This window comes from Camelus bactrianus, chromosome 10 (genome assembly GCF_048773025.1).
Source record: "Camelus bactrianus isolate YW-2024 breed Bactrian camel chromosome 10, ASM4877302v1, whole genome shotgun sequence".
NCBI classification, from domain to species: Eukaryota; Metazoa; Chordata; class Mammalia; order Artiodactyla; family Camelidae; genus Camelus; species Camelus bactrianus.
The window spans coordinates 4,238,283-4,256,224 of NC_133548.1; the positions used below are offsets into that span (position 1 = coordinate 4,238,283).

At 58.4% G+C, this 17,942-nt stretch overlaps 1 protein-coding gene across 2 annotated transcripts; it reads left to right on the forward strand.

Annotated features, from left to right (window-relative positions):
* The first annotated feature begins 7,224 nt into the window (after positions 1-7,224).
* Positions 7,225-15,291, forward strand: LOC105070364 (mas-related G-protein coupled receptor member F). 2 transcript variants are annotated; one of them, XM_045517953.2, is made up of 4 exons: positions 7,225-7,422; positions 8,490-8,558; positions 10,333-10,445; positions 13,439-15,291. In XM_045517953.2, exons 3-4 carry the CDS (start codon positions 10,398-10,400, stop codon positions 14,420-14,422), a joined length of 1,032 nt encoding a protein of 343 aa, XP_045373909.1. In that variant the 5' UTR covers positions 7,225-7,422; positions 8,490-8,558; positions 10,333-10,397; the 3' UTR covers positions 14,423-15,291. The 2 variants fall into 2 exon arrangements, with proteins under 2 accessions (XP_045373909.1, XP_010955080.1); XM_010956778.3 differs by lacking the exon at positions 8,490-8,558.
* The last annotated feature ends 2,651 nt before the right edge of the window (positions 15,292-17,942 follow it).

The window sequence follows — 17,942 nt, forward strand, 5'->3', positions numbered from 1 at the left end:
CCTTGTGGGTGGACTTGAGGCCGAGGAGGGGCTGGTGGTCATCCAGGTTGGGGAGGGCAGGTCCTGCCTCAGCCTGCCGGGGAGCCAAGCCAGGCTAGGGGACCTCGCAAGTCACGGTCAAGAACTGTTCTGAGAGCGGAGGGAAAGTCCCCACCCAACTCAGACGGCTAATGGACCACGTGGGCTCCTCAGGAAGCCGGCAACTTCCCAGGAGCTGGAACTGGGGAATCTTCTCAAAGAACAATGCCTAGGGAACAACACTGCTCTTCAGAGCTGGCTGAGGGAGCCACACCGGACACGTGCATCCCGCATCAAGCGTTCCTGTGTGCCAGGTCCTAGCTGGCCATCATGGGAAGGCTTCCTGGAGGAGGTGACCTTTGAACTGGGCCCTGAAGGGTGGTGGGAGTTTTCCAAGGAATAGCAGGTAGAGAGAACCCATGAGCACAGACCTAGAGGTTGGAAAGGGCCTGCAGCAACCCGGGAACTGAGCCTGGGGCAGCGGGTGGAAAGCTGGGGGGACTCCTCTGGGAGGGGTATGGCCCTAGGATCTCTCTGCCAGGAGCCCCTCAAGCTAGGCCGACCTAGGATGGGCCAGCTACTCCCTAACTGGTTAGATTCCTTTGACTCTCCCAGCTTCTGGGCCGAGTGTTTGCCTGGTTCCATCCCTGACAGGTCCTTCCCCAGGTGAGACTGCCGACGGCGTGGGGGACGACAGGGTGACAGAACCGCACATTTCTGCAAGGAGGGACTCTGACACAGTTCAGAGCCAGACAGGAGTGCATCACTGAGGCGGTGGCTCCCACCATCTCAGGGAAAGACCACTTTGCAGACCCCCTGGTAGGGAATCCCACTGCAGAAAGAGGCCTCAAAGACATGCAGGCACCCCCTCTGTGTAGTCAGGGAAGCCACAAGCACATAGGGCGGAAGGCTGCACGCAGCCCCAGGACCGGACCCAAGGCTCAGCAAACTGCCTGCACTGGAATTCAGCCCCGCACACCTCTCAGCCAGGACACACAACCCAACGACGGTGCGCACGCACGGCGGCCCTGCCTGCAGCTCTCCCGCATAGCTCTGCGGTCCCGCTACGCGGCCTGGAAAGGCCCAGATCCCCACGCCTGCCATGCCCTGCTCTGTGCTACTGCTTGTTTCTGTTGCAGAACAGCTCACCTCGAGCTGCCATCAACCCCTGGACTTTCAGAATGGATGCTTCTGCTACTATTTATTTATTCATTTTGTTTTTTTTTTAATTGAAGTGTAGTCAGTTTAGAATGCTGTTAGTTTCTGGTGTACAGTATAGTGATTCAGTAATGCATATATATATATATATATTCCTTTTCACATTCTTTTTCATTATAGGCCATTACAAGTCATTGAATATAGTTCCCTGTGCTGTACAGTAGGACCTTGTTGTTTATCTATTTTATCCCTCCACCCCTCCTCCTTTCCCCATCTGGTAACCCCAAGTTTGTTTGTTTGTTTTTTAACACTGTTCTCATACCCATATTGAAATAGACTTTGAAGTGCCTTCTTTCCTCCTTTCTTTCTTCTTTTATTGGGGGGGATTATTAGGTTAATTTATTTTGACAGAGGCACTGGGGATTGAACCCAGGACCTCACGCATGCTAAGCACGTGCTCTACCCCTGAGCTATACCCTCCCCTCCAGGTTTGTTTTCTATGAGTCTGTTTCTGTTTTGTAAATAAGTTCATTTGTCTCATTTTTTAGATTCCACATATAAGTGACATCTTAGCGTACTTTCTTTCTCTTTCTGGCTAACTTCATGATGTATGATAATCTCTAGGTCCATCCATGTTGCTCCAAATGGCATTATTTCATACTTTTTTATGGCTGAGTAGTGTTCCATTCCATCTTCTTTATCTAGTCATCTGTTGATGGACATTTAGGTTGCTTCCATGTCTTGACTACTGTAAATAGTGCTGCTCTGAATATTGGTGTGAAGGAATCTTTTCAAACTAGAGTTTCCTCTGGATATATCCCCAGGAATGGGATTGCTGGATCATAGGGTGCTTCTGCTACTATTTAACTCTACTTCAAGTGAAGGCAGTTTTGGGAAGATGGGCAAGTCAGTGGGGCCCTGATGGTCCGGAGAACTGAGGACCCCCCAGCCGCCAGCAGTTTCCACTGCAAAGTATGGTGGTTCCATCAGACAGCAGAAGCTAGTAACTGGGAGGGACACGCGGGTTTCCATCTGTAGTGGGTGCAAGGGGACAGCAGTAGGGTCACACAGTGCTGGGGGCAGTCTGGGCCCCCGATCCCGTGACAAAGTTGCTGAAGCACCAGAAAACCTTCATTACTGCCCTTCCAAAGCCCACATCTCCTGTAGCCACCGAGCTGACGTTTTAGAAATCAAAGCCCAACTCTGACCCTGGGGGTCAGCACAGCCATTTGAACTCGTGGCCACACGGGTTCCCTCAGTTGAAGTTGGGACATCGATTGGGAAAGAGGGGAACCCTGAACATTGGAACAGATCCCATCTGGAAATACTGCCAGGCGGCTGAACCTCCAAATTCCACAGAACTCTCCTGCCTGGAGAAGCCGCCCCCGGGCCCCGCTCTGAGGGGTCAGCTTGAAGGAGCTGGGATAATCACTCGTAAGGGAGATGCTTCCTCAAGGGGCCAGTACTCCTCTTGCTTCTGGATCTAAACTCAAGCCACAGGGGCAGGGGTTATAAAATCTGACCCAGGAAGATGCACTGTACACAGCAAAAGAACTAACAGGCACCTCCGGCTTGCAGTGGCAGAAAGCCAGGCTCCGTATGCGCAAGGCCCTGCGGGCGTTACACCGGGTAGAAGGAATGCAATACTGGGTCAGCTTCACTTTGATGTGGGCGCCCGCACCTGTCCTAGACTCAGTGTATTAACCCAGAGCTGGGAGAAGCGCTTAACAGAATGCTCGTTTCATTGACTGAAATCTGGACCCAGTGGTAGCCCTTTTTTTTAAGTCAAAATTTAACTTTTTTTTTAATTGAGGGGAACTTTCTTTCAATTCTATAGCGCTTTACAATTTCCAAAGTTTCACACACATGACTTCACATCATCCCATAATAGCCTCCCCCCACCCTCTCCTGCCCCTCCCCCACCCCTCCTCCACCCCTCTCCTGCCCCTCCCTCTCCCCTCTCTCCGCTGGGAACCACTGGTTTGTTCTCTGCCTGTGAGCCTGCTTCTTTCTTGTCTTATTCCCTAGTTGGCTGTATTTTTTGGATTCCATGTTGAGTCCATCCAAGTTGCTGCAAGCGGCAAAATGTCCTTTTTCACAGCCGAGTAGGATTGCATTGTTTATGTAGACCACAGCTTCTTTACCTGTTGGTGGACACTTAGGTTGCTTCCATAACTCGGCAAATGTAAGTAATGCTGCTATGAACATTGGGGTGCGTGTATCTTTTCAAATTAGTGGGATTTTTTTTCCCAGTATATACCCAAGAGTGGAATTGCCAGGACATAGGGTAGCTCTGGTTTTCATTTTTTGAGAAACCTCCATGCTGTTTTCCACAGTGGCTGCACCAACTCACATTCAGTGGTGGCCCATCTTAAACAGAGGTGAGGTTCCGGGACTTCCCGGGTGTGCTATAGAGAACGGTTTTTCAACTTCGGCACTATTGGTATTTGGGGCCAGACGACTCTTTGTTGCAGAGGTTATTGTGGGGCTTAGCAGCATCCCTGGTCCATGAGGTGCTAATAGCACACCCCTCCCGGTTGTAACAACCAAAAGGTCTCCAAACATTGCTAAATGTCCCCATGTCGGCTGGGGGTGGGAAGCAAAATCCTTCCCGGTTGAGAACTACCGCTGTAGAGACAGTCCCCAAAGCCCTGGGGAAACGGGACTGTGGAGCGCATTCATTACACACAGCCTGCTCGCCCACGCCCTGTCCACGCCCCCGGAAGGGCCCTTCACCAAAGCTTCGAGAAATACATTGAGAAGAGGAACCCAGCATGTGGCTGTTCTCTGTGGACCGGGAGTGACTTTGGGAGATGCTGCCACTGAAAAGAACTTCCTGAATTCAGTGAGGATGAAGGCCTCCCAGTGCAGCAGGGCCGAGGAGACGGGGAGGGTGTAGCCACCATGATGGAAACGTGATAATCAGAGTAACGTGACCCACAGAGGTCCTTGGCCGTGGCTCATGGATCACGAAGTGCCTGGGACTGAAATGCTTAGTTTGACCATATGAAATTGCTGATAGGCGACCATTGTTGACCTGAACGACCATGAAACAGGGTTCAATCTAATCAATGAGCAGCATCCTGGGGTCTTACTTGACTGGAGTAAGAAAAACAGCTCTGGAGCTGGTGCACAGGACAACCTACTGACCCACTGCACTGACGACATCACGCAGGTGGGCCCCGACCAGCCAGACGCACAAATGCTCTAGAAATCTTGACTCACACGTGTCAGCCGGTAGGAGGTGATCCCCACAAAATGCATTGAAATTTCTAGAGACACAGTGACCTGGGGCATATTGAGAGAGCCCCACCAAGAGGAAGCACAAGTTGTCAGACCAGCCAGCTCCTGGGAGGCACCACGACACCTGGGGGGCCTCTTTAGATTGTGGACGCAACGTTTATTCCCTGAGGTGTGCTCCTCCGACTGGCTTACCTGTGAGGCTGCCAGGTGTGGGCAGGACCCGGTACGAGAAGGCCCGGAGATGCGTCCAGGCTGCAGGCCCTGGCTCAGAGGACGCAGCTAGAGGTAGCTGTAGTTCTTATGATCATCACTGCACGGGCCCCCAGAGGAGAGGGACAAAGTGCATCAGAGAGGTGAGAACAGGACATGGAGGGTGAGATCCTGAGCCCAGAGGAGGTGTTCAGAGCTGCCCAGCTCTGCATCCCCTCAGCCTCATCCAGCCCCTCATTTGCCTGTGCAGCCAGCCGCCTGCCTCAGGGCCTTTGCTCATGCAGTTTCCTCTGCTGGGGATGACTTCCTTCCTCTTCTCACCTGAGCCACTCCTGCCCAACTTTCCCCACAGGCTCCCTCATCACCTCCTCCAAGAAGCCGTCCTGATCTCCCTGGACTGCCTGGCCCTAGTGCCTTCTGTTCAGATGCAGTTTTACATGTGTCCGGGTCATCTGATTCCAGCCTTGCCTACCATCTTCCCGAGGGCAGAGACCTCATCTGTTGATTCATCAGCCCGGAGCACAGTGCCCGGCACCTGGCCGGTGCTCAGTGACCATCCACAGTGTGTGCGGTGATGCCTGGGAGGCTGTGAGCGCTCCCTCCTGGCTTGGAGGGACCAACCCACCACATAGCAAGCAGCTCGGCAACAAGGGGCCACAGAAGGGCCCGGCACAATCCTCCTGCCCGCAGGGACCCCCCAGCAGAGGAGTCCAGGCCTGCACCCTTGTAGGACGCGTGGGGTGGACCACAGAGTCCACCTGTGAGGCCCATGACAGGAGACCATGAAGAATAAAGTTCCCTTCTACTGGAGGGGTGGAGGATGGCACCTGATGGCTGGGTGGTGACTGTTCAGAGCAAGAGGACAGAACATGAGGATCTCCAGGGCAGGGATGGCATCTCGGTCGCCACATGGCCAGCCCTGGGCTGGCCACTGGAAGTAGCCCTAAGCCTCGCTGAGGGAGGGAGGGGAGGAATGACAGTGCTTCCGGGGTCACAGAGAGCTTTTCTGCCCAGGACCTGATTCCTTCCTCACGGCAACTCCATGAGTCATTCTTTTTCCCACCTGACAGTTGAGGAACCAAGGCCTAGGGTCACCCAAGATTTGAGGCAGCCACAGGGGCCCCACGTGTGGCTGGGGGTCTCCCCACTGTCCCTGCAGGAGCCCAGAGGATTCTAGGTGGCAATGGGACATGGCAAACCCAGGCACAGAGTGGCTTTCTCATTTACAAGCACCTCTCATTAGTTTTGAAAGAAACAGATTTCCAGACCAAATAAGGCGGTGGACTTCAGAGCCGCTGCCCACTTCACACAATTCCTTTTAAGAGTTCAAATGCAATTACACTTGGAACTTGCAGGGATTGGCTCCCCCCACCCCCCACCCCACCGGCCTCCAGCCTCCGCATGTAAACAAGCAGCCCAGCTGGGCCCCAGCTGGCCTGCCTGGGAGAGGAGGGAGGGTCACCAGCCGCTGCCTGCCGCCTGCCCAGCCCCTCGCTCTCAGCCTTGGGCATGGCCATGAGCTTCGGTATCCTCAAGCCCCTCTTCACCCCTCCAGAAAAACAAATGCCCCTGGAGGTCAGCTGGACCCTGCAGGTAGCCCTGCGATCCAAGCCCATCTGAGGTTCACACTTGGGTGGGGACATCGGGCTCCTCCGGCTGGGCACAGGGGTCCTGCAGCTCCATGGCAGGTGCAGGGGAAGTTCAATTTCTGGGTCCTCTTTAAGGTACCCACAGAGGCACCCCCTGCCTCCAATCTGGGCACCGTGTGCTCCAGCAAAGAAAGCACTCATCAGAATTCCCTCAGGCTCCCTGGGCCATGAGAAAGTTGGCCCAGGGCAGCGGGACCTTCCCTGGTGGCTCCCTGGGAATCCACTCCTCACCACCCCCGCCCTCATGGCCATCCCTCTGGCCCCTGCACCCCCCAGGCTTTGGCTCGATGCCCCAGGACCCCGCGGGGGGCTCGCAAGGGAAGAGGGGGAGCTGACTCATCCTCCCGCTGAGCAGCGCACGCACCAGGCACCACAGCTGCCGATCTCCCTGCTCAGTCCAGGCAAGCACTGTGATTTTCCACTTGCGCCATCTGACTGCTATTAGGGCTGGGGAAAAGGGAATTCCTGGCTCCATAAGCCCACAGGGGGCCCTGGGCAGATTCCGGGATGGAAGGGGGAGTGGGGTGCCACCTGGCTGGCATCACTGTCCTGCTGCCCACACCAAAGGTCCCTGCACCACCCCTTCCGTGAAGCCCTCATCCCGCTGCTTCCTGGCATCTCAGCATCAGCCCCTCGGTACATTTAAACCACCGGTGGGGACCTGCAAGCCCCGAAATGCGCAGTGGGGGCCGAGGGAAGGCACCAGGCAAGCAGACAGCCTGGCGCTCCCTCTCCCAGGGCAGCGGGCAGCCCTGTGGAGCTGGATTAACAGCCGGACTCGGGCTGCAGTGCTCAGGCCAACGTGACGTCACCAGGCGGAGAGCTGAGTCCCTGTGGGGCCCTGGGGGGGCTCCTGAGCAAAGCATTCCTTCTCAAAGCCTCCTCCCGGCTCAGCCCCTCCTCCTCCTCCCCCTCCCCGCCCCCTCCTGCCGGGCCTGGAATTGGGTTTGGGGCGGGTTACACTTCCAAAGCCATCTCCTCCAGCAGGCGGGCAAGGGCTCTCCTCCACTCTGAGCTCGAGCTTCCCGAGGCTCCGGGCAGTGTTCTGCGCTGGCCTGCTGCCCTGGTGGTCGGCGACCAGAGGTGGGCGTCACAGGAAGAGCCCTCCACGAAGGGAGGCCTCGGAGCATCAGGCCAGCTGCAGGTAGTTCGCAGCGTCGAGGGCCCAGGGGGGGCATCCGGGCACCGGGACCGCAGGGTGAAGGCCAGGCAGGGAAGGAGAAAGAGGGAGGCACCTTGGAAACTGGCAGCCCCCAGAAATCCCATAGCCCCCAGTAGGAACCCTGAGACCCCAGGGCAGTGCTGTCACCACCAGAGAAGGCCCTCCTGCAGCACTCCTGAGGCCCCAGGAGTCCCAGGGACACTGGGCAGCTCTGAGAGTCCCCTCTCCTGAGTGGCAGGCCCCCACACTCTGGCAGTTCCTGCCCCGCAAGTTGTCTTCCGCTTCCAGCTCTGTCCTCCTGTGGGTGGGGGCTCCCCCTCCCCCACCACGGCCAGCGTGCTTTCTGGAAGGGCCGGGAGGGAACACCCAGCAAGAGCCGTGGCTCCCACAGCTCTCACGCACGCCGACGGCTCTCCCCTCCTCCACGGGGCTGAGCTCCGGCAGCTGTGGGGCCGGCCCCAGGGTGGACACCCAGGGGTCAGCCTCAGCAGTCAGCGGACAGCTGTGGCCCACCTTCCCCAAGGTGGGCGGTGCCTGGCGGGGTGTCCGCATTGGATGAAGGCTGTTCCTGAGACTTTCTGAAAGGTCTCCTCTGTGTCTGGGGGGAGTGACAGCCACAAGCCCACCTCATGGCCAGTGGCCGCCCAGGGACAAGGAGAGAGACTGGAGAACTGGCATCTGCCGGTTCCCACCGAGGCCTCCTGGAGGACAGCCTTGCCTAGCGGGGCGGGTGGGGGGCCAGGGTAGGCTTGCAGCTGGGCGTGGTGTGCAGGTGTGAAGGCATATGAGGAGCCGGGTAGGGCGGGCAGACAGGTAATGGGGGCCCATTCCTGGGCTTGTGTTTAAAGGGGAAGGTCAGGGGTGAAATGAGAGAGCAGCTTTTTTTTGTCTGCTATAGCTAAAGCTAGTTCTATCACAGGCCAGATCCCAACCTGAGGAGCACACACACTCACACTCACACTCACACTCACACACATGTCACACACATGTCTTCCTATGGCCCATGCGGGGTCCAACTTGGCTTCCCAATCTCTCTGCATAAATCCAAGAGCTTTCCAGGTGGCCCGTTGCCTCAGAGACACACGAGGGACACCCACATGTCAAATCAACCAGCAGAGGTGAGCTGGGCCCCCACCCTCGCTCTATGCCCAGCCCCAGCCAGCTGCCCTGGAGGCATCTGTGTTGTTGTGGGGGGTCCAGCCCTGCAGAGGTGAAAGGAAGAGGCTCTCAGAGTCAGGGCACCCCTGGGGCCCAGACCTAGGGGTGATGTGCTTCTGAAAGGGCAACCAAGAAGAGCTGGACCAGTGGAGAAGGAGTGTGGAAGGAGGGAGTACCCCAGGCCAGGAAGGATGGGGGAGAGGCAGGTAGTTTGTGGGTGCAGGCACCAGCAAGCCCCAGAGCGCGGAAAAGCCTGAGGCCTGTCTGTGGCAAAGGGGACAGGGGCCCAACTCAAGTTATGCGGGGGAGGGAGTTGGGGGGGGCACGAAGTACGCACGCCTCCTAGCACCCAATATCTGCAGGCCCACACTGCACACGCATCACAAGTGCTCACTTGTTCTCGCGCACAAGGGCTCCCACTGCCTGCGCAGCCACCTGGGGCGCCGGCGCAAGCCCCGCGCCGTGCGGGGCCGTGGTCCCGGGCCATGCCATCCGCCCTCCCGGCCCCGCCAGCTGCCCCTAGGGGCGGCCGTGAGCCACCGGCTCCGGGAGGCCGAGGGTTAAAGAGGGGCGGGCAGCTCGCGGGGACCGCCTCCCCGCGCAGCCAATGAGCGGCGCCTGCCCGGCCCCGCCCCGCCCTGGGCGGAGGGGCCGCGCGCGAGCGAGGCGGCGGTGGCCCTCAGCCGAGGAAGGAATTCCGGAGGAGTCAGGAGGAGGAGGGGCCTAGCAGCCTGCAGCCTGGCTGTGCTCCCGGAAGGCCCCTCCTCCGCTTACAGCCTCAGTGTCCCGCCTGCACAATGCGAGGGATGGGGGCTGGCGGACCAATGAGCTCTGACTGGCCAGGGTGGACAAGTCTTGCAGGGACGCCCCCTCCCCGACCTGTCACTTCTCCCAAGCCTCCTGATCTGCAGTCCTGGCCCAGTCCAGCTGCCCCTTCTCCAGCCTGGAGCTGAGGCTACCACAGCGGCCTCCGGGCCGGTCCCTCCTGCCGCCGCAGCCGCTCTAGTCCTGCAGATACACAAATCTGCCAAGCTACAGTGTGTGTGTGTGCGGCTGTCATAGTGTGCACCCAGGACAGGTGACCTCACCTCCCTGAGCCTCGGTGCCTTCATCGTGCCCTCATCGTACGGGGATAACTACACCTGCCTCACAGTCCGTAACCAGGACCACATGGGAGGACAGGTGTGGGCTGGCTGGCACTCGCTGACAAGAGGTTGATGATGGTGGCAAGGATGCTAATGATGACCAGGCTGTCCTGCCTTCCAGGCACCTGCAGAGGAAAGACCAGACACCTTAGCATGTTACATACACGTGGCCCAGGCAAGCCTTCTCCTCCAGGAAGTTTTCCTGCCAGAAATGACTTCTCCTCATCCACTCTCCCTTCTGGGACTGACTGCCCAGAGCCCCTGTCCCATGGCCAGGCATGAAGGTGGTGGCCAAGAAAGTGTGTGTGGGTATAGATGTATGTCTCCAGAAGCCTTCTGGCTTCAGAAATCTTACAGACCAAGCAGGAAAGGAGAGGGACTTCTTCCCCAGAAAGCGTCACTAGTGTGTCAGCAGAGGGGTGAATGAGGGTCCCGGGGCAGGAGGGGGCGGTGCACATGGATGTGACCTGCTCTGGACTCAGCAGGACACCCCGTCCTTCCCATAAAGCCTGTCCTAGGGGCCTGGGGAGGGGTCTAGGAGGGCATGGAGAACACTGCCGCCCTAATGTGAGCCTTTCTGCCTTGCCAGGTGGGCTGGGCGGCCCGGTAGCTGTGAGCAGAGCCAAGAGGAATCTGGACTCACCAGGCCTGGAGATGGCTGGAAACTGCTCTTGGGAGGCCCATCCCACCAACAGGAACAAGGCAAGTGTCACCAGGCAGCTCCTGTCAGAGGGGGCTCCTCTGCGCGGCTGCAAGACAGGTGCGGTGGAAGGGGGCAGACCCAGCCCAGCATCCCTGGCTCACAAGCTCTGCCAGCCAGGCCCCGTTCTCTAGCTCAGGACAGACAAGCAGACAGCAGGGCCCCTCTGGGCTCTGTGGCCTGGCCCTGGCTACTGGGTCCTTCAGATTCCCAGGGCCTTCACCTCCGGACATCCTTGAGTCCGGTCCCATGTAGACCTTGGGGTGTCAGTTACCAGCCTTCAGAGGCCTCATCATTGCTTCCCTGTGGATGTGTGGTGGGCAGCAATCTCCCAAGGCCAAGCCCTGCCAGGCTGGCTCCCAGGGGACCCTGATGTCACGTGCTCCATGGAGCTCTGGGCCACCCTGCCAGTGTCGCCCCCGGCTCGGGTCCATTATTCACAGTTAATCACTCGCCTCCAGGCTCCAGCCATGGCTGAGACTCTGACAGCCCATCAGGCTGACCCACCTCTTCTGCCCACACCCTCCTTTTTCTCTGAGGCCCTTAAAAACTCTAGAATTACCTCCCAAATCCCAGACAAAACACTCTCAAGTTGGAAGGACTCCTTGAGTTTACCACGTGTAACATCTGGGGAAACTGAGGCTCACACCAGTGTAGTAACTTGACTGGGGTGAGTCCAGGGGTCGGAAAAGAACCAGGACTCCTCCTACCCGGGGGTCCCAGCCAGGCCCGCAGCCCTTTCACCTTTGGTGGTGACCCCCGTGGAGTGGCCGCCACGGGGGACAGGCACAGATGGGACTGGCTCGGGAGTCTCCAGAAATCCCCCCTCCCCAGAGAAAAGACAGAGCCCAGGGAGGGGACCGTGTTCCAGGGCAGGCGTTTTACAAGGTGGTATGTGGCTGGGATGGCAGCTACACACCCAGTGACTCACCCACCCCCCCACTCTGACTCTGAGGAGAGGATTGCAGGGTTTTTCCAGCCTGCGAGAGGCAGAGTGATCTGATCTGTCCGATGCGGCCCCTGCAGCCCAGGTCCCTCCAGCGCCCGAGCTGGCCCTCCGTGGGCTCGTTTAGGCAGTGGGTCTTGTAAATTACTGGGTCAGCTCCCCAGCTAAGGGGAGGCTTGTAGGAGGCCACTCTGTGGCCTGAAGTGCCCAGAGCCATCAAAGGAAAGGCTGAGTAAGGAGCAAGCTAGAGGGTATGAGAGTTGACAGACAGACAGACACATGTGTAGCCAATAAATGTACTCAGAGAGTGATGGGTGGAGAATAAGACCCCGTGCCCGGACCGCATGGCATCTCCCCAACATTTGCCAGCACCCTCAGTCCCTGCTTGCAGATTCCCCTTGACCAAGCCAGGCCGAAGTTCCCTCCCTTTCCCTAAAAGAGCAATCTTTTAGGACCCAGCTTTCTGCCAGAGCTGGAGGCCATCTGGAAAGTGGCATAATGGTCCTGCTTCAAGAATCTTCTAATTTGTTTAGTTGTTGTTTGTTTTGTTTTGATTTTTTTGGAGGGAGAGTCACAAGCGATGAGAACTGATACCCAGCCTTAGATTAGGGGTGGCCAGGTTCAGGCCTTGTGGGAAAGAGTGCTGGGATGGATTGGTGATGTCTGCCAGGGTGTGGGAAGGGGAGTGACAGACAGTGCTCTGGGCAGCCTTGACCGCCTGGAATGAGAGGTCAAAATCGACAGCCTGAGAACCGAATCCAGCTTGTAGACGTGTTGTGTTTGGCAAACACATGGCTTTTTGAATGTGAACATTTAAAGATCAGGATAGTTCACATTGTGATCTAGAGTTCTGGCTTCTCTGGGGAGAGGGGAAAGAATGACCCACCGCTCAGCCCGCCGGTCTCCCCTGGCGCCCACTGGCTGGAGCAGGGCTGCTGCCCACTTACTCAAGACGGGTGCCCTCTGATCTGCCACCGCCCCCGCCAACTTGCCAGTTGCTTGCACTTGGCCCACCTTCATGCATTTGTATGCCAGCCTAGACCCCGCAGGCAAGACTGGTTCTTAGCCAGATGGACTCGTATAAGCAAACCAATTGTCAAAATACTGAAGTGTCCCCCCACAGCTTGATAAATAGCCACTGCCTCAAGGGTCGCCCCTTCTAGGGACCCCCTGGGCCAGATCCAGGTCCCTCATGATCCAGAATCCCAAAGGGTCACCCTGGCCCAGCAGGGGCCCACCTCTGATTCCCCAGGGCTCTCTGATCCCTGTCACTATGGGACAAGGTCCACTTTTGTTTTGAGAACTTACAAGTGACTCTATTTTTTTAAATAAATATTTTCATGTTTTAGTGTGAAAAATTGTTTCATGTACAGAAAGTCTGCACACACCTTCACCGATTCATCAACTGTTAGCCTATTGCCACCTGTGCTTTCTCTCTACGTATCTCTTGATAGATTGCCTTTCTGTCCCAGAACTATTTGAAAGTAAGTTGCAGACATCAAGCCCCCTAGCCTCCAAACAGCCTGTGTCTGCTAAGAACCAGGGCATGTCCGTGCACAAGCACTGCACATTTTCCTGTTCAGAAAATGTAACATTGGTACAACACCATTGCCTCTATTCCATAGTCACATTTCTCCAGCCATCCCCACGGTAGCCTCTATAGCAATGGTTAGATCCACTATAAAACCCAGGCTGACAGCCCTGCACTTGTTGGCCATGTCTCTTAATTTCTTTCAATACGAAAAAATTCTTCAGTTTGTCTATCTTGCGTAACACGGACATTTTCCTTTATGGAAGGCTGACTTTTCTTCACTGTCCCTCCTGTAGACTGCTGGCTGCAGACTCTGGGGCGTGGAGGGTGGCACTCTGTGGGACCGGGGTGCCCTGCTCCAGCTGGAGCCAGTGGTTCTACAAGTCTACAGTCAGGACCAGCACACCTGGAATCCAGTGGGGGCTTAGGGGTGGAGCTAGCACATCTGGACACAGGTGCGAGTTTGGGGGTGGAGCCCGGCCAGCATCATCAGGCCTCTCCCCTCCACGCCTGCGCAGATGTGTCCCGGTGTGAGCGAGGCCCCCGAGCTCTACAGCCGTGGCTTCCTGACCATCGAGCAGATCACCATGCTGCCGCCGCCGGCCGTCATGAACTACATCTTCCTGCTTCTCTGTCTGTGTGGCCTGGTGGGCAACGGGCTGGTCCTCTGGTTTTTCGGCTTCTCCATCAAGAGAAGCCCCTTCTCCATCTACTTCCTGCACTTGGCCAGCGCGGACGTCGGCTACCTCTTTAGCAAGGCCGTGTTCTCCATCCTGAACACAGGGGGCTTCGTGGGCGAGTTTGCCGACTACGCCCGCGCCGTGTGCCGGATCCTGGGGCTCTGCACGTTTGTCGCCAGTGTGAGCCTCCTGCCAGCCATCAGCTTGGAGCGCTGCCTGTCGGTCGTCTTCCCCGCCTGGTACTGGCGCCGTCGGCCCAAGCGCCTGTCGGCTGTGGTCTGCTCCCTGCTCTGGACCCTGGCGCTCCTGGTCACCAGCATCCACAACTACTTCTGCGTGTTCCTGGGCCACCAGGAGTCGGGGGCGGCCTGCAGGCACATGGACGCCTTCCTGGGCATCCTGCTGTTCCTGGTCTTCTGCCCGCTCATGGTACTGCCCTGCCTGGCGCTCGTCGCGCATGTGGAGTGCCGCGCCCGGCGGCGCCAGCGCTCCGCCAAGCTCAACCACGTCATCCTGGCCATGGTCTCGGTTTTCCTCGTGTCCTCCATCTACTTAGGGATCGACTGGTTCCTCTTCTGGGTCTTTCAGATCCCGGCCCCCTTCCCCGAGTACATCACCGACCTGTGTATTTGCATCAACAGCAGCGCCAAGCCCGTAGTCTACTTCCTGGCCGGGAGGGACAAGTCGCAGCGGCTGTGGGAGCCTCTCAGGGTGGTCTTCCAGCGGGCCCTGAGAGATGGGGCAGAGCTGGGGGAGGCCGGGGGCGGCACGCCCAACACGGTCACCCTGGAGATGCAGTGCCCCTCGGGGAACGCCTCCTGAGAGGCCGGCACCCGGAGGGGAGGCAGGGGCCAGAGTGGCCTGTGGCCTCCGGGGCCCTTTGTGGAAGGACAGGAGCAGAGGAGCCGCCCCGGTGCCCGAGTGCAAGGAGAAAAGTCTGCTTCCTGCCTCACGTGCCGCCTCCCCCTGGGCTGAGGCTGTGGGAGTGGCCGAGAGACATGAGACGGAGCAGCCACCTGCAAACAGGCCCTGGGGCCACGCCGGGCTCTCCCCAGCCTTGTCCTTTTTCCACGACCCACTGTATGGAAGTTGCCCCCAGGTGGGGCTCCTCCTTGCCCCAGGCTGGTCAGGAAAGGAACAGAAGGGGTCACCCGTCCACCTCCTGCCCCGTTAGTCAGCCCTCCTTGTAAAGAACAGCCAGCACCTGCGCCCGTCAGGCCAGCAGACTCGTCCCGCTGATTGGACACCTGCCGTCTCCATCCGGTCCTCTCAAGTCAGCACTGTGAGCAGACCTGCACGAGATGGTGCTATCGGGGACAGTGTTCTCCCTACCCTGCCTTGCAGCTCAGTCTTTCTGCAGATGACGCCTTGCCCCCCAGTGAATCCTTTGGAGACTGAAATGGGGCTTTCTGTCTTGGCGATGAGCTGGACACAGGAAGGACCCTTGGCCGGCTTGGTGGGTCACTCTCTCTTCTGACTCCGTGCCGGCCAGTGTGTCCGAGCTGCCATCAGCCTGGTCTCTGAGGCTCTGGGGGGCCTTCCAGGCCATCTCTGGGCCCCTACCCGAAAGTGGGCACTGGCTCCACCTGGCCACCTTGACCCACCTACAGGCACCGTGGCCCAGTGTAGTCAGGGGAAGTTTTATGAGAGACAATCAATGTGTATCAATAAACGTTTCTATCTTGCATTGAGGAAGGCTCACTGCCCTCTGTCCTGCCCGTGGTCTTGTTCCCACCATGAGGATTCCACGGGCAACCGAGGCCCAGATGAACAGGCTTTCCATGCCGCACCCCACGCAGCTGCTCTGCACCCCAGCTCTTGTGCCTCGTTCCCGCCTGGCCTGTCTCCACCCTTGGCGTGCTCCCTCTTCCAGTAGGATGTCCACTTCTCTGCCGGAGGGAGCTTGGTCAGCCGCGCTGTCCTCTTTTGGCTAACACCCAGGCCCTTTTCACCCACACAGGGACATCCTGCTCCCCCGGGAACCTTAGTTTTCTTCACACCTACTCAGTGCCAGGCTCTGTGCTGGCTGCAAATACAGTCCCTGCCCATGAAGAACACAGTGTGTCCACACAGGGGACCCCTGGGGTGGCAGCTGCATTTTCTGCTTTCTTGCCCCCCATCCAGAACCCTCTGTTCTGAGCTCTCTGAGGCTGGGGCTGGCATCCGTGTGCCCGGCACCTCCCCACTTCCCAGCAATAGGCTGGAGCCCCTCTCAGGAGACAGCCTCAATTAGGGCCGAGCCGGAAGTCCTCCTGACTGCCCCCTCGCCTCTGTCAGCCCCTGGAAGAGGCCCATCTGGGGCTCCTGGTATCCAGCCTGGGACCCTGGCCCCTCTGGGGGGAGATCTGGGCCCAAGGAAAGACCAGGCAGAGGCATCGGGGGTCCAGGCCAAGAGCAGGTCCAGCCCCTCTTCTGTGGAGGGCCAGGAGATGGCCGGGAGGACTGGCTGGCAGGGTGGCTGAGGGAGCAAATGGCCCATGAAGGGAGAAGTACCGCCCAGCAGCTGCCACTCTGCCCGCAGACCCTGGACTCCTTCTGCCTGACCCTGGTGGTCCCAGAGCAGGGGTGGCCACACCACCCTTGGGCCAGCTGGGCCCTGAGTGCATTTCCCTGATGACTGGCCCCCGGCCGCCCGACTTGTCCCTCTGGCCACTCTAGGCCACTGCTCTCAAGTTCCCCTTTCTCACAGTCCCAGCCGCTCCTCCCAGCAAGGCCACTGCTCTGCAGAGAGAGAGGACCCTGTGTGGTCCAGAGACGAAGGTTCCTGGAGCTTCCGGTGATGGAGGTGCCCCTTTGCCCCTCTCCCAGTGCTTGGGGCGCACCCACCCCAGCCTCCCACCCATCCCTCCCCGAGCCAGCCAGAGGATCCCGGGAAAGCAGAGTTGGAGGCCACCCCCACTGACACTTCTGGGGACTCAGAGAAGCCAGGTGGGGTCCTGACGACACACATGATGGGGTGGGGCTGGGAACCGCCAACCAGAAAGCTTCCACAGCACAGGCCTCACACAATGGGAAGGCCTCCGAGGCCTGCAGGTGCCCAAGGCGGCCTTCCAGAGCCTGACTCCTTAAAGTCCAGTGAACCGCAGCCCCTGGGAGTTCGCCTCTTCCTCAAGGGCCCCCAACCCTGGGCCTCCAGCCCTGACCCCCCATGGGGAGCTGCCCCCCACCCAGGAACTCAAGGGGCCTCCCTGCCTGCTGTCACGGCTCAAAGCCCAGGCTTGGTGGGTGGACAGAGAGCCCTCACCCACTGCCCGGGCCTGGAGGGCAGGGTAGGGCTGGGCCCCATGTGAACACGCATGTGCCCTTAGCGGGCGCTAGGCCAGGAAAGGTGGGGGGTGAACCCCAGGAATCAGGCCTCTCCCGGCCCCTGGAACCTTCTCACTACAGTCTTGCTAGAGAGCCAGTCCCTTTCTCCCTCCAGCCAATCCGGCCCCCAGGAGGCTTCCATTCACAACCTGACCACCTCATTTCTGTGCTAATGGAGGGGCAGTATAGATGCCTGCAAGCCAGAGCTTCAGGCCCTCGGCCACTTTCTTCCTCCCTCCTTTGGTGTCTAATTATTACAGGGGCCAGGGAGCTGGCTGCGGGGGTGGGGCGAAGTGCCTCTGCTATCCCTGCCGCCCCCAAAGCAGCACAGCCAGGTCCCCCAGTGGTCCCCCAAGCTTCTTTCCAGTTATCCCATCGAGGCAGGAAGCCAGGGGGCCCCAAGCATCACCCTGAAACTGCCTGGAGTGAGGAATCTGGCCATTCTCACCTGACAACTGCTGGTCCACAGAATAACAGAATTATGAGTCAGGGAGTGGGAGTCTCTATTCCTGTCTAGGCAGCTGGACAAAGAGCCATCACTTGCCCCCCTGTCCTGGCTGCTCTGCTCGATACAAAACCCAACTACCCACCCCCAGGACGTGCAGGGTGGGGGCGAGGGGGTGGAGGGGTGGCCACGGGCAGGGAAGGGCGCTCCACATTTTCATCTTTCCGGTCACTACTGTCTCTATAAAAACGAGCAAGTGGAGAAGCATGCTCTGTTAGATCACCCAAGGGATAAACACGGCCAAATTTGGGAAGCCAAGAACAAGCTGCAAGGAGGCAGAGGGCCGCCGCCCGCAAGCTATGGGACCTCGGTCTCCAGTGGCTCAGTTTCCCCACCCACTACGATCAGGTTTCAGAGGGGAGGGGAGTGGCCGCAAAAGGAGAGACATTCACAGGAACCACCAATCCCAGACCGGTGGTTGGGGGAATGGCTGCCATTTGTTGAAGACCTACTATGTGCAGAGGGCCCTGGGCTGAGACCTCCACTTATGAATATCACTTAATCTTCACGACAGTGGTCCACGATACAGAG

What these genes read in the sequence shown, in the direction of transcription:
- LOC105070364 (XM_045517953.2), top strand. Translation starts at nt 10,398, where the DNA reads ATGGCTGGAAACTGCTCTTGGGAGGCCCATCCCACCAACAGGAACAAG. An exon ending in ATCCCACCAACAGGAACAAG is followed by an intron (nt 10,446 to 13,438) that starts GCAAGTGTCACC and finishes ACGCCTGCGCAG; the next exon opens with ATGTGTCCCGGTGTGAGCGA.